The sequence below is a fragment of the Sebastes fasciatus genome, chromosome 9, assembly GCF_043250625.1.
Source record: "Sebastes fasciatus isolate fSebFas1 chromosome 9, fSebFas1.pri, whole genome shotgun sequence".
Classification (NCBI taxonomy): domain Eukaryota; kingdom Metazoa; phylum Chordata; class Actinopteri; order Perciformes; family Sebastidae; genus Sebastes; species Sebastes fasciatus.
In genome coordinates, this window is record NC_133803.1 from 30,132,269 (window position 1) to 30,145,192 (window position 12,924).

A 12,924-nucleotide genomic window follows, 5' to 3' on the forward strand; every position below is an offset into this window, starting at 1 on the left:
AACTTTAAATTGTTCTGTACTGAAGTAGTTTTTCTGATAATAATCATGAATCAACGCCACTCTGTTGGGGTTCAAAGCAGACAGCTGCTGGTTCTAGCCTTATTACCGTACAGATATGAGTGTGGTATTAATCTTCCTCTCTAACTCTCTGCGAGAAAGTGAAGCATATTTAAGTTAAGACAAACCAAGGTGTGCACGAAGGTTACAAAAGCTTTATCACTCGCTGTTCTGAACACTTTGTGTCAAGCTCTTTCGCAGGTAAAATCCACAGAGGACACGTACTGGCCAACCCTCACGATTTTCCCGGGAGACCCCGTTTTTCATCGCCCTCTCCCGGTTTCCTCCCGGGGTCACAATTCTCCCGTATTTCCTTCCTACCTTCTAAAACTCAACAGCAACAAAACCGAGCTCATGGTTGTGGCTCCCAAGGCCCTGCTCCGGAGGGTTGGAGATCTACATCTGGACGTCGACGGCTGCTCTTTCTCCCCATCTCCAGAAGTCTGCAACCTGGGTGTCATCCTGGACCCAACTCTCTCATCCCAGTCTCACATCAAGTCCATTACCAAATCCGCTTTCTTCCACCTAAGAAACATCTCTCAACTATGGCAATCACTCTCTGACTCCGTGGCAGAAACCCTCATCGATGCCTTCGTCACCTCCCGTTTAGACTACTGCAATGGAGTTCTGTCCGGGGTTCCCAGCAAAGCCCTGGACAGACTCCAGTATGTGCAGAACTGCCAGGGTTCTCACCCGCACCAAGCCCTGACAGCACATCACCCCCACTCTCATCCACCTCCATTTGTTCCCCGGTCAGGTCCCGCATCTCCTACAAAATCCTCCTCCTCACCTACAAATCCCTCAACGCCCTGGCTCCTCAGTACCTATCTGACCTCCTCCACCCTTACACACAGTCCCGGAAGCTGAGATCCTCAGGCACGGGTCAGCTCTACATCCCCCACACAAACCTGCAAACCTTTGGTGACAGAGCTTTCAGTGTGACATCCCCCACCCTCTGGAACTCTCTCCCCACAGAGCTCCGCAACGCACCATCTCTGGACAGCTTAAAAAAACTCCTTAAAACCCACCGCTTCAACAAGGCCTATGGCCTCTAGCTACTGTTATGCTCTATTTGTTGTGTGTATTATGTCTATGTTAAAGGTCCTTGGGTTTCTTGAAAGAAGCAATATAAATCCAAGTTGTTATTATTATTAATTCACACTTAACCCATTTCTGGCACTGTACATAATCCCTACTGTTTCCAACTGGATGTCGACAGAGCTACATCAACTGTTGTTTCCTGGTGGAAGAGAGCAGTCTATGCTCACGACACAGCGCAGTTTGAGCTCATGTTTGAGCTGTGCTCGCCGCCGCTGGGTTCAGCGCACATCACAGCGTGCAGCGCTCAAAGTCGGGCTTTGCTCGACTTTGCAAAAAGGCGTCGTGGCGTGACGCAAGCCATTGGAAATAACGAGGTTCAGAGTGTCTGAAAGGACCTTCAGTGAGTGAGAGATGGAGAGAGAAATGGAGAGAGCTGACAGAAAGAAAAACTCAAGCAGGAGCAAAGAATGAATAAAAACTGATGAATAATAGTTTATGCCAGAGATTCACACTCAGAGTTTATGAGGGTGAGTTATTCTGTTTTTCTTTCTAAAAGTTTAACATAAAAATGCTATTGTATTATTTTGTCATTTAATTTTTTTAAAGTCACCATAATGCAGTTAACAAAGGTTTCAAGGTTGGTAAGTAGGAGAGGAAGCGGTCGTGTGTTGGAGGAATGAGAAACATCTGTTCTGTTAAAGCAGAAACATCTCGGCCGTGAAAACGTTCTGCTATTCAAAGAATTGCTTTCTCTGTTTCCTCTCTCTCTCTTCTTCCCAGTGATGAGCTGCAGTAATGTCATCCTGCCTCCAGAGGGCAAGTCACCACTACTAACCACTGAACTGTGAAGATTCTGCAGTGAAACAGAAAAACATAATGCTGTTTTCTACCAACAGTTTTCCTTCTTTAACTAGCTTACTTCTTCCCCTTGTCTTCATACATGTATTCTTTCATTCCATGCATTACATCTCTCTTTATGCAATCTCATTGTCCCACTGTGCATGTTTCTCAGTGGCTTTTTCTTGCTGCATGCAATCTCACTCTGTCTCCGTCAATCTCTGCATAATATATGCTCTCTCTCTCTCTCTCACACTGCGTTTCCTTATCTCTCCCTGTTCACATGTATGCTCTCTTTCTCCCTCCTCATGGGACGTTAACATCGTCGCTTATAACAGATCTCAACAGTGACAAGATGGAAGTGTTAAATATTCCCCTCCATCCCACATAGACACACACACACACACACGTCCTTGTTCTTCTGTCATTGTGGAGGCTGAAACACATACAATCGCTACCACAATTGCTCTCAACAACATAATCTCCCATCTGGTCAGTATTTGTCCGTCCAAAACCATCAAACCAGGCCAGGCCGCCTTCCAGTAAACACACAAACACATGCACACACTTGACTCCATGGGACCGTGACATCACCCCATTTAATTTCACTCACAGTCTGCTATTATCTGATGCAATCGGCATCGTTTAAGTCGCAAACCGCATATTCAACATGAGATTTCTGATAGTTTTGGTTATATTGATCGTTAGAACACGCACGCACGCACGCACGCACGCACGTACACGCATGCACGCACACACACGCACGCACTCACAGGACCACATAGAGCGCAACAGACTATAAAACTGCAGCTGTTCACACTAAGGAGAAGTGATAAGCCACACACACACACACACACACACACACACACACGCACACACACTCACACACGCTTCTTCAAACCACCTCAGATGACCCTGGTAAAATCAGAGGGCACACAGTCAGTCAGTCCACACCATGGGGTGGATTATGAGACAACGGGTCCCTGGGACAGACACGCAAAAGGCCCCACTACCTCTCCTACATAAGAGCACACAGACAACATGACGCTTTCTTTGTTGACTCTTTTGGACACTCTGTGTCTCTATGTGGTTGTTTTGCGTCTCTCTGTAGTCATTTTGCATCTCTTTGTGGTTGTTTTGTGTCCCTTTGCGATTGTTTTGTGTCTCTCTGTAGTTGTTTTGTGTCTCTTTGTGGTCGTTTTGCGTCTCTTTGTGGTCGTTTTGCGTCTCTATGTGGTTGTTTTGCGTCTCTATGTGGTTGTTTTGTTTTCTTTGTGGTTGTTTTGTGTCTCTATGTGGTTGTTTTGCGTCTCTATGTGGTTGTTTTGTTTTCTTTGTGGTTGTTTTGTGTCTCTATGTGGTTGTTTTGTGTCTCTGCAGCTGTTTTGCATCTCTCTGTAGTCATTTTGCGTCTTTTTGTGGTGGTTTTGTGTCTCTATGTGGTTGTTTTGTGTCTCTCTGTGGTTGTTTTGTGTCTCTATGTGGTTGTTTTGCATCTCTCTGTAGTCATTTTGCATCTCTTTGCAGCTGTTTTGGTCACTTTTTGGCTCTTGGATCTTTTTGCGTCTCTTTGTAGTCGTTTTATGTTTCTTTGTGTCTTTTCTCTCTTCTTTGTTATGAGTCTCTTCCTGGTTGGTACGTGACTCTCTGAGTGATATTTTGAAGGTGAAGACCAGGGGGGCCCCTGTCATCTTTGGCCCCTGGGCTTGTGCCCGATAGACCACACACACACACACACACACACACACACACACACACACACACACGCACACACACACACACACACACACACACACACACACACACACACACATCTCTCCACTGGCCTTACCTGCGCTCACAGTGATGGCTTCTATGAACTGGTCTCTCCAGCTGTTGGTTCCTACCAGCAGAGCCAGGTTGGTCTTCTTTATCAGCTTGTCCACTGTGTTCTGCCAAAGGACAGAAAGAATAATGATGGTTAGATGGGAGATTGTCTTAGATTTCTTTGCTTCTGCACATCCCCCCTTTTCCTTTCTTTTTCTCTTTCCAACCTTCTTTCCATAATCCCTCTGTCCTTCCTCCCTCTTTCTTTTGTTTCCTTCCTTGTCTCCTTCATTCCTTGTCTTTATATTTCTTTGTTGTTTTCTTCAAAAGGAAGAAACTGTGATGTATTGAGATAAGACACAAACACTCATGCATGCACACACACACACACACACACACACACACACAGAAACACATCACACACTAATTAGCGGCGCAGTGGGGGTTGCTTCTTCCTCTTCTCTCCACTTCAGAGGGAAACTGGGATACTAATTGCGTTGAATGGAGCTTAGGGGTGTCAATAGAGCCTCGCTGCTGCTGTGGACACACACATGCACACACACACACACACACACACACACAACCAGCTTAACTACGTCTATGTGAAGTGTATTTAACCGTACTCGGCTAGGTTTTCGTTTTTCATATTTTTACCTCCCTTGCTTTCGTTGTCCTTTCCTCCCTCAGATCACTTCAGACTCAGCTGGACTGATGTGAAACATGGTTATGTGTCTGTGTGCACGTGTGAAACTCTTAAGCTGCGTTCACACCAGAGCAACGCAGCAACAGGCTACAAGTCATTTTCAATGAAAGCCGATGACATGAAGCTACAAACTGACGTACGACACTTATCGCTGTGTGACGGGTGTGATGAAAAATAGAGTTAAAATAAAGTTGAGCTGGTCTTTTTCCAGCGCTCCAGTGATGTTGTGAAGCGTCAACCAATCATATGTTTTGGTTTGACCCTGTTCTGTTCCATCTAAAAAAACTGTACTTTGTTATTGTCATCTATAGCGGTTATTTGCATAAAAGCACACAATTCAAATGATTATGATTATTTAAATATTTGATTTGATTAAAAAAAAAATCTTGGCATCAATATTGATGTGAAGACGTTTCTTGGATTTATTCAAGTTATTTGAAAGCTTAATTTTATGAGATTACATTTAAACACATCATGATAACGTTGTAATTTTCGCCCAATAGCCATTTTTACTGAGCAGACCTTGAAAGCCTCATAATGTAACACAGTGGCAACTCCATTAATGTTAGTAGCTCCGTTGTTTAACCAATCAGGACTGTGCTGCCAACCGGCTGCTAAGCGCTAATGTTACTAAATAGGGTGCCATAATAGTAGTAGCGCCATGCTTTTGAGCGTTTTTTTTTCTCTCTCTGCCAAAGTGGCGGATGGCCTGACAATTTTATCCGCCACTGCCAATAATTTACCCGCATTTGGTGGGTGGCAGGTGCTAATTTTAGACCCTGGCCGTTAGCCAGTTCCCATTGCCACGTCAACGAGCGCCTGAGCATCACTCCAATGGCGACTGGGCAACAATGTAGCTGGGCACGCTGCCCGTTTTGTTGCTTTTGTTGCTAGTAGTGTGAACACAGCATTAAGACCATGTGGCGCTATATACCCCAGTGATGACCCAGCTCAGTGCAATGGATGGCAGTCAACCTGATGCTGACACATCTCAGACATATTATTGACATTTTTAAGTCTTTTCTTTCTGAACAAAATTTTTTTAAAGCCTTTCGATGATGAAGAAAAATGAATGTCTCTCACTTAAACACAATAACAACTCATCAGTTTTCTATTTGTTGACTTTAAATTTGTTATTGATACTTTTTTTTTTTTTTTACACTTATTTAGTGGTTTTATTGTTTGAATGAAATTAACTTTCAAACTTTCTACTTCAAAGTAAACTCTCCATTAACGCAGCTTTTCTTTTTTCTCCTTCAATCTGTTATGTCAGACACTCTAACACTGTTGTACTCCACTATCTGCCGATGAGCACTACTTCAGGTGACTATAGGATAGAAAATGACCTGACAGAGTATAGCATCCTGTCAAGTGGCGAGCTATTACTGGGTGTTATTAACTGTCTGAGTGTGTAGGTGGAGCGGCAGCAAAGAACTTGCATTAGTACACACACACAGAGACACACACAGACACACACACACACACACACACACACACACACATGGATGGTAATTACATCCACGCTTGTCTTAAGAGACTGCGTGGGCGATGGAAGGGACCCACACACAATAATTATTTCCTGTATGTATTTGAACGGTTTGTGAATGTAATATGGGAGGGAGCTGTGTTGTTTTTGTGTGCATATGTGTGTGTCTGTGTCTTTTGATACATCAATAATATATGATGTAAATATTGTAGTGACTACTCTGCAATGAAACTGATTATGATGACTGATTATTAGGATCTCAGGCAGGAAAACTCATCAAATTGATGTCCATAAAATAAAATGGGGCATCTGTTACCTCATGTGACATTTTTCATTTATATGTGCAAGGAGGCTGTACTGTTGAGAGTTCAACATCGGGTACTCTTGCCAAAGAAACATCAGTTTGACATGGTGGGAAATTCCGACCTCTGACTTTGACTGGAACGTACCATGAGAGTGAATTGGTCACGTTTCAGAGTCGTGTGGGCGGTCATCTGATTTGGTGGCATTTAGCCAGATCACTGTCCTAACACGGCAGGTTTTTGTTGTTGTCTTTTTTGTGTTTTGGAGAGCTACAGTCAATTCTCCAAAAGTGAATTACACTGCACATTAAAACGTGCTCCTGCCTTACCTTGAACTCATATGACTCCTCTATGATGACCTCCAGTTTGACGTGGTCTCCCAGCATGGGACGGCCCATATCAGCGATGCGCTGCTCCTCATCATCTTTTCCCTTCAGCGCCTCTAGTTCTTCCTCCTCCTCCTCCTCCTTCAGCTGTTCCTCTGAAAACACCACGAGACAAAACAACCCAATGGTGTTAGAACAGGACGGCATGCATTTACCTTTACTTTATTTCATTTCACCAGGATCGTCCACTTAGTATCAATACTGCTTTCCAGGGAGTCCTGAGTACATTGATTAATACAAAGAGAAAAATAACAATAAAACATATAAAACATGCCATGTTGGTAATGGTGTAGATGTTGGGGAATGATTGGACAGACAGCAAACAACAAGATTTCCAGACAGAGAAAGTGGTTGAGTAGAAGTAATGTAGAAATTTAAACTATAAATAGAAGAAAACTATGTTATGCCCAGCAACAAAACAACTCAAAACAATGTGTCATCTCTTCAGGTTTCAACAAAGTTTCGACTCAGTGGCACCTGAGACATTTGTATTATAAATTTGGACACTTACAGCGCAGCAGCCCTACTGGGACAGGACCAACAAACACAGGGCTTTCATCCAGGACACCGCTGTTTGTGTCCCGTGTGTTACAATGTCCTGTCTGTCACGTTACAATCAGCTGTTCGTTCAAGTGCCGTGTCAGCTGATACGACTGTTGTCAAGCTATTAAATAGGCGTTATCAGTCACTATAAGCACCATAGACGTGGGTCAATAGGGGCCTACTACACCCACTAGTAGGTTTTATCATCTATTAACATGGTAGATCACTGAAAGATGGAATAAAAGAACACAACAGCGACCTCAAGTGACCACCAATTATGATATGAGCAGAAGATGAAGTCAGGCGCTGTAGTTGTCTTTTTGTTTGTAGTTATTTTAACCCAAAACACAATGTTTTTCCCTAAGTGTAGTTTTATTGCCTAAACCTAAAGAAGCTTTTTTGTTTGTGTTCAAAACGTGACGTTTCATTCAGTTTTACATGTTAGAATAGTTGCTTTCAAGTTTCACTTTCACTTTTACAAAGAAGTAGGCGTAGTAGGCCCCTAATGACCCACATCTATGGAGCTTATAGTGGCTGATAACATCTATTTAATGGCCTGATACCCATGTTCAAAACGTCCAGTCACATTTTCACTGTACAAACCTTGTTGTTTTTTCCTAAACCTAACTAAGTGGTTTTGTCGCCTAATCCTTTACAAATGTTTTTGTTTAATTCACAACATTAAGCATGTGTTTACTCCGACCGAAAAGGTCTGACAAAGTGTCAGTATGTGATGAGTTGGGATGATAACATGTTGGAACTGACTAAATCCTCATTGTTACCAGTAGCTTTTAACCGTGGAGCTCCTCCTACCAGTATGAAAAAAGAAAAATAATCTGTGAACCGATTCCCATCTCTAGCAGCCACCTTTATGTTAAATTAGTATCTAGACGTGTTAGTGGTTTCCATTGATATTATTAGGTTTACACTGTTCAGTACTTTTCATAGCATTACTAAATGAAAACTTCCAGTTCCTCCATCGTCTCATTATCTCTGTCTCTCACACACGCCCCCCCGCCCCTCTCTCTTCTTCTCTTCCTCTGTTCTTTATGGTGTGTGTCAGTAATTGAGATTCACTGTAGACTCTGAACTCACTGCTGGGATCAAACAGACAGAGAGGGAGAGATGGAGAAAGGCCATGATCAAATTTTCCATGGGGGAATGGTTCTCCATGCTATTGCCTCCCATTAAAAGTGCAATGCATTGTGGGAATGCACCAGCTCATTGGTCATTTGTTCCCCTCAGTTGGGTTACACCGTGGAACTTATAGCTCACTCGCAACCGCACACATGCATGCAAATGTCTGCCAGGAGCAGTTTTGTCAAACTTTTACTCGATCATAAATATCAAGCAGAAGTTCCTGCTCGTCCATGAAGCCAAGAAGAGCAGCAACCGAAGCCTTCAGGCACAAACTAAACCTAATGTAGGGGTGACATTGGTAAAGTTCAGATTACTGAACTGAAATTAAGTTAGTTTCTCAGCTCTGTAAATCACGTTATGTCGTTGTCAGTAGCTAAAAGAGAGAAATTCATATTTCATGTTTGGCTATCCCAGTAACAATCAAAAGCTATTTAATGGCCTTCATATTGTACCTGTTGTTTGTTCCATAGTTCACACACATTATAATTAGGAAAGGTGTTCAATTATTTTGTTAATAGTTTGCTCTGAAAATCACTTCAAAGATAACATTTTCACTCAAATGCCTGTTTCACACATGCACAAACACACACCAATGTGTAATGGTGATTTAATGATCTCGATTCATGTGGGATGAACATGACCGGGCAGTATCCTTGTTAGCTTCACTCATTCCCTCTGTGTGAGTGTGTGTGTGAGTGTGTGTGTGTGTGTGTGTGTGTAAATGGACCTGACAGAGGTTGAATGTTGCAGGCTGAGATGCTGCTTCCTGCCAAAGCTGCCGTCTGTACCATTTATCATTCTGATCTTCTCCCTCTCCTGTCCTTGTCTCTGCTGCTGCAGCTCAATTCAATTAACTGAATGTGCCTTACAGTCTGAGCACATATACAGACACATTGCTGTAATGTCTGTGGGAATTCAGTAATTAGATTCATTTTCAAATTGGGCATCTTCCTCTATTTGTACTCTTAATAACTGTGTAATGTATCTTTAAATACGCAGCATAAACGATATGAGCAGGACTTAATCTACCTCTGCTCAAATATCTCCTCAATTTGTATTTCGCTTAGACGTCCTAAAATGCTGGTCCTCATCCTGATCCTGACTTCAAATCACTAAATCATTAGTCTGACCCCCTTGTTTATGTTCCTCCTGTCTTCATTTAAGATAATACGTGCACTTAAAAACACCAACTTCTATTCTTTGTATAAACAAGAATTACAAGTTTAGATTTAGAAATATAAATTATCATCACTTTGAAGTTTTGAATGATAGTTTGTGAGAATCAAAATCTGAATTAATTTAAAATGTGTATTACGTCTAGAAAAGTAAAACCTTATACTTACAGTTAAATTGAAGCGTTATTGACGTTACAGAGCTGTCCGTCAATGTCCGTTATGAACGTTATCGTTGCTGCCACATTGCATTGTGGGATATTTATGCTACTGTAGTGTCCAGCGTTGCATACTGTAACATTTCACCGGAAATAGTATGTAATTTGTATACTATTGGTTTCATACTAAGGTTTCAGACATCTCACATACTGTTTTAGCGTACTAAATAGCATGGTATTTTGGACGCAACAATACACTGCAACCAGAAATAAACTGGGACACATTTAGAGTGTTAAAACTGTGAAATGGTCTATAGATTGTAGATTTGCGACATCACAAAATTACAGAAATACTGACTGTTTGTTTCAAAGTTACAGTTTCTGAATACAGGCTGTGTCTTTTTCTCTGTGGATTGAGTGTTTTAACACTTTTACAGTATTTATACAGCACTTAAACCTGTTTTATGATAAAAAAAACATGAAAATCTCCATCAATTTCCATAAAGTTTGATGCCTTGATGTGATTTTTCTTAACTTTTTCATTTTTACAGACACAATGAAATGTACCGATACATTTTTGATTAAATACGGAGGTTTTTTTTTGTTCTTTTCTTCACTTAGAAAGTGTGTCTGTCTATTTGTCTGGCTGGAACATGGGTCAATATGTGCCGACAAGAGGTAGCATAAGTGTGTGTGTGTGTGTGTGTGTGTGTGTGTACGTGGGCTTTCACACCTCGTCATGCTTTGATGGAGTTCCTAGAAGTGATGGGAGACGACAGGGAGAGGAGGGAGAGGAGGGAAGAGGATGAAGGACTGAAGGACTGAAGGAGAGGTGCAGGAAAAAGGGTAAAGAGGAAGGACAGAACAAACAATCGACAGAGAGAGAGAGGGTGGGAGGACAGGAGAGGATTTTTACACCCTGTCATGTTTGATGGATTCAGGCTCCATCAGAGGAGGCAGACGAGGAAGGGAGAGTAAGAGAGGAGGGGAGGTGTCTTTGCAAACTGTCAACATATAAAGACTAAAGGAGGAGCAGGAGGGAGCAACTTCTGCACCATGTCAAGGAGGAGACGAGCAGGTGGAAGGAGAAAGAAGACGGGAGAAGACACGGCCTTTGACGGGAGTAAACAGTACAGCAGGGGGACAAGGAGAGGAGGAAGAAGACGGAGCTGTCACACTTTTTGGAGAGTCCCACAGGAGGAGACAGAATGAGAGCACAGGAGAGGAGCAGGAGGAGGAAAGACAAGAGGAACTTTTTAACTATAGTAGTGTCTGTCCACAGGGGAGGAGAGGAGGAAGAAAAGGGGGTGAGGACAAAGATGAGAAGGGAGATGGTAGATAAGGACTAAGAAGAGGAAGAGGAGAGATGTAACAGGTGTGAGCAGAGGACGTGGGGAATGAGAATGAGAAGAGGTAGGAGAGGAGGGCTGTGGGGAGAGTGAAAGAGGAACAAGAAATATGAGGAGGTGATAGACGAGGAATAGAAGATGGGGGACAGGAGATGTTCAGGGGTGGATCAAAAGTCAACAGTAGGTGCCAGATAGAAGTGGTGCACATCATCTGAAAGCTGAGAACCTGAAGATTAATTTGAGGTGCAGCTCAGCAGTAAAGGGGAGACTCGTGGGTACCCATAGAACCTATTTTCATTCACATATCTTGAGGTCAGAGGTCAAGGGACCCCTTTGAAAATGGCCATGCTAGTTTCTCCTCCCCAAAATTTAGCGTAACTCCGTAGCGTAACTCCGCAGCATAACTTTGAAGCGTTATTCAGCGATCTTGCTGACAAGCTAGCATGACATGGTTGGTACCAATGGATTTGTTTTTTCTAGTTTCACATGACATCAGTATCTTCCCTCTACCTTGAAAACTCAACCTCCGAAAGACAGACTAGCAGCGGGGTTACGGAACTGAGGAAGAAGAGCAGAAGGCAGAGGAGTGAAAAGATGAAGAGGTGGAGGAGAGTGGGAGGAGGAAGAAGAAGCTTAAAGGAGATGCAGAAAAAAAGAGCTGAGATAGAGAAGGGGATGATGATGAGGAGGAGGAAGAACAACTGTCACTCCCTGATTGAGTTGATGAATCTACAATCTTAATAATATAATATTCTGTGCCATAATTTACTTGTTTATTTACACTTAAATAACTATAATAATGAATTAAACTGATGGAATTTAAACAAAACAACAATGGCATTGAGTTCCAATCATCAATCACTGCTCATGTAAATTACTGTAATAAAAAACACAAATAAAGTCATCTACATTGTTTGGTGATTTGCTCTGATTAATGGCAGGCTTAATGATACTGGTGAAACAGCAAACAGCTCATTAAAATGTATTAATAATGATGTTTACTATTTTTATACATCATAACATTATGGATATGTAATGTATATAGTTAACTAAATATGGAGAGACCTTGGTGAACGCATGATAAACAGATGATCATGTCTCCAATTAATTTATGTTGTTCGTGCACATGAAAGTTAATGCCAAGGTTAATAATTATGTTATGTATTGTTGCATAACTTAACACACACATGCTCACACACACACACACACACACACACACACACACACACACACACACAGAGAGAGAGGGCAGAGAACGGATTAGGAAAAGGAGGATTAGAGGAGAGGACATTGCTGTCATACAAAATGTACTTACATGCATTCACAGGCAGGAACATATGTGTGTGTGTGTACGTGGTCACATGTTGCCATGCATGTTAGTCTCCGAGCGTATATATTATGTGTGCATGTCTGGTGTGTGTGTGTGTGTGCGTTAGGACATGGGGTCATCACCCTCTGCAGGGCGCATGTGTTTTCAGCTGGTTTCCCTCTCAGCACTGTTCCTTCCTCACGCTGCACTTTCTCCCACCCCGATGACTGACGGAGGTTCACATGCTGCAGTGAACTCTCCTCTGCCTCCCGCTGCCCCGAGGCTCCTCAAAAACCTGCAATATCACAGGGGTCATCTGGAAACTTCTAAAGCCTCCAGCTTTCGCCTCCAGAAAAAAAATCTCCCATTGCGATCGCCCAAAACACCTTCAGAGGGAGTCAGAGAGGCATTTTTATTTCTTTAAAGTGGAAGCTTCCACCCTTCATATCCTCAACAACACTGTTAGATGACCGGATATTTATCTAAAAACTATAAATATTAAATATCTGGATCCACCGGCAACAAGCAAACCAAAGACGGAGGAAAGTTCACACCTGCTCTCTGGAGGTTGTTGAAAGGCGTTCTAGGACATGACGGAAAAGTGTTCCAGAAATAGAGGAGGATGAAATAGGTTA

The 12,924-nt window shown here is 42.5% G+C and overlaps 1 protein-coding gene across 2 annotated transcripts in view; it reads right to left on the bottom strand.

Annotated features, from left to right (window-relative positions):
• LOC141774474 (sodium/calcium exchanger 1-like) overlaps positions 1-12,924 on the bottom strand; it is a 173,436-nt gene that overhangs the window by 30,836 nt on the left and 129,676 nt on the right. For both annotated transcript variants that reach the window (XM_074647167.1, XM_074647168.1), the window contains exons 6-7: positions 6,562-6,713; positions 3,767-3,866 (exon numbers count right to left, since the gene is read on the bottom strand). In XM_074647167.1, coding sequence (XP_074503268.1) covers positions 3,767-3,866; positions 6,562-6,713 — 252 coding nt within the window. The remainder of the gene's footprint in view (positions 1-3,766; positions 3,867-6,561; positions 6,714-12,924) is intronic.